This window comes from Propithecus coquereli, unplaced genomic scaffold (assembly GCF_000956105.1).
Source record: "Propithecus coquereli isolate 6110/MARCELLA unplaced genomic scaffold, Pcoq_1.0 Scaffold39, whole genome shotgun sequence".
Lineage (NCBI taxonomy): Eukaryota > Metazoa > Chordata > Mammalia > Primates > Indriidae > Propithecus > Propithecus coquereli.
This window is the reverse complement of record NW_012149618.1, coordinates 890728-893651: the sequence shown is the minus strand read 5'-3', so window position 1 is coordinate 893651 and position 2924 is coordinate 890728. Positions and strand designations below refer to the sequence as shown.

The 2924-nt window shown below is 42.6% G+C and overlaps 1 protein-coding gene across 2 annotated transcripts in view; it reads left to right on the top strand.

Moving 5' to 3' along the window:
* DNAJC27 (DnaJ (Hsp40) homolog, subfamily C, member 27) overlaps positions 1 to 1445 on the top strand; it is a 35431-nt gene extending 33986 nt beyond the window's left edge. The window contains exon 7 of one of the 2 annotated variants that reach the window (XM_012652438.1): positions 408 to 1445. In XM_012652438.1, the coding sequence (XP_012507892.1) occupies positions 408 to 540 (133 nt within the window). In that variant the 3' untranslated portion in view covers positions 541 to 1445. The remainder of the gene's footprint in view (positions 1 to 407) is intronic. The other variant, XM_012652439.1, reaches the window with a different exon arrangement.
* The last annotated feature ends 1479 nt before the right edge of the window (positions 1446 to 2924 follow it).

Sequence of the window (2924 nt, the reverse complement as noted above, 5' to 3'; positions counted from 1 at the left end):
TTTATCAAACCCAGGTGTTTTGGTTGTTTTGCTTTTGGTCTGCACCGTTCTTGGCCACCATCAGTTCTCTCCCAGAGCCATGCACACGCCCTTATTCCTTCAGTCAGCAAAGATTTGCTGAGTGCCTGTGAGGTACCAAGTACTGCCTATTTTCATCTGATCATTCTTTTGCCAAGCGTTTCCTTAGCATTTATGTACTCATTCTGCATTGTATTATTTTTTTCTATTTGCATATTACATATGACTTATTTGTTTGTTGTTTATGTCTTTTAGTCCTGCCTTTGAGAAAGGGTCATGATTATTCGAGATGTGCTCACTGTGAGAGATACTAGGTGTATCCAAACAGCTCACATGCCATGGCTTGGCCTAACCCTGTTACTGACATAGAACTTGTCTTCTTTTCACAGGGATGAAGTCAATAAAGCGTATCGAAAACTTGCTGTGCTTCTTCACCCCGACAAATGTGTAGCACCTGGAAGTGAAGATGCCTTCAAAGCAGTTGTGAATGCCCGGACAGCCCTGCTGAAAAACATCAAGTAGAAAGTAGAGGAAAAGAAAGAAGTGTGAGACTGGAGTGCAAGCAGACTCTCCCTAAAGGCGAAGTAGCCAACATGGAGTTTTCCTTCACGTAAACTCAGTGCTCTTTCACTCATGTGTTGTCATTTGTAAATCAGTATTTCAGGTGCCTGTTCCCATTTCATGGACGTCTTACCGAGATGACTTGCCTTTGTATGAAGTGAAGAGAACCAAGAGTCTCTTGTACACTATACTTAATTTCATATTTCTAGATCATCTGAATTTTTTTCTCATTCATTTGTAAGCTTGTAATTTATAGCATCCGTTAGGCATTTCACCTGGGAGAGTCCCCAAGGTTTCTGGACGGAGGGTGGAAGGACAGGAGGAACCTTTCACTTTTTTCTTTTTTAAAAAATTCATCATCAGAGGAGGAAATAACAAAAAATGAAGCAGACAACATCAGAACCACTGAAAGTTTGGTGTGACCTTATAAGCAAGTTGCTCCTTTTGCAATGATTTCCTTAGGTGGTATTTTAACCATCATCTATGATGAATGAATCTCAGCAGCCCTTTGGAAGTTGTGAAGTGAGGCGATACAGTTCTGAATTGAGTCTCTCTTTTATGAGTCACTCTGTTCTCCTTCTCCAACCACCAGGGGGAGAGACAAGCCAGTCCTGAGAGAGGAAAGGCAGTGGCAGCCACAAAGTCTGGGTCCACTGGCTGCTGCTCATCCTTGCCAGAGAAACGGTTGCTGGTAGCGGGAGCCAGCGCTGTGCCCCTGGGAATGAGGAATCGGGCCCTGGGATGGAAGTACTTGCAGGTCACACCTGGAGGTTCCTAGCCCGGGGCAAGTCTGATGCACCAGGAGAGTCCCTGTGGGAGGCTTACCGCTTTTCTTATCCCTCCTCATCTGCCGCAGGCAGGCGGCAAAGGCAGGGCTGCTGCTGAAAAGTCTGGCCTCTCATTGCTTCTTCACCAGTGTTACTTTCTCTTTCCCCCCCATTCTTCCCTTCCCCTCTCATCTTTTTACACCCCACATCTACCATCATTTCTCTCTTTTGAATCCCTGGCTTCTGGCCTTGCCTCCTCCATCTTCCCTTCCAAGCCTTGACCTGGGCCTGGTTGAGCAGAGACAAGTGTGGATCCTTTGGATAGAGGTGGGGGAAGATCTCAGGGCCTGTGTCGGGAGGAATCTTTAATTTTTGCTTGGTCTGCAAATTTCTGAAGAGTAATCTTTTTAAACTACAGATTATAAAATACATTCTCTGGCCATAGTCTGCTCCTCAGTCTACAAGGAGTATCAGGACTGGCGTTTCTTGTAGCCCTTCTAGAACTAGCCTCACTACTTGGCTTATTACATCATCACTCTTGACACATTACTCGTATTTTTAGCTGCATCCACACTGCACTAATTGGGGCTTTAAAATATATAAAATGTTACTGTGTGTCCTGGGAATTTAAAAAGCTATCCCATATTGATTGCTTATAGCATCTACCTTACCACCTAAGAAGAAAAGCCACTTTCTCATGCTTCAAGCCCACTGCAGTCTTCTGGTTGTTACCTCTGCCAAAGCAGCTTCACCTGTGTGACTGTACTTAGGCAGCATTGCGCTTGTCGTCAGGAAACCAGACCATTGTTTTACAGTATAAGTTTTCATCTTGATGATGAAAATGCTTTCTTTTCTGAACTGAGATCTATGATTTCTTGTAAGATTTTCCTCTGCGTTTGAATTAGCCTCTGGGACTGGAGAACTCCAACCCAGAGTTCTTCTGGACCTAAATCCTTTAGCTTAAGGAAGGCCTTCATCATGCCTGACGGACTCAAACATGATCATGCATGGCAGTGTCAGCACAAATTGACATGACAGCTGAGCACGTGGATGAAAGCTGATGCCAGTTTTCATCACTGTTATTGAATACTCGATTGGTCACCTCATTCAGCTGTATTGTGCAGATGAGCAATTACAGCAGATTCTTCATGAAGTGCTTCCATTCATATCCTCATGAATGACTTGGTGAAATTTAGCCCTGGCTTGATGCTTAGGCCTTGGGACTCAGTTTCCAACACCTTCATTATTAGCATTAAGGATGGCCATATACTACTTCATTATTGTAAAAGGAACAAAATAAGAAAGGTTTCAAGGTCCTAGAATTTTTTTGATTTCTATAATCCTTCTGCAGAGTATTAAGAAATAACAGCATGATCTGCAATGGAAAGTTTTTTTGGTACTAACTTCATGCAAAATTTTACAGACCTCTATGAATTAATGTAAGTTCTTGGTGCAAATGTGTGCTTTGTAGTTCAGCCTTATTAAAAATTCTTCAGCCAGTTAGGATTGCAAAATACATCACTAAAAGTAACAACTAGCAGAATAATTTCAATGGCTAAAAAAATTTTTTATAGAGAA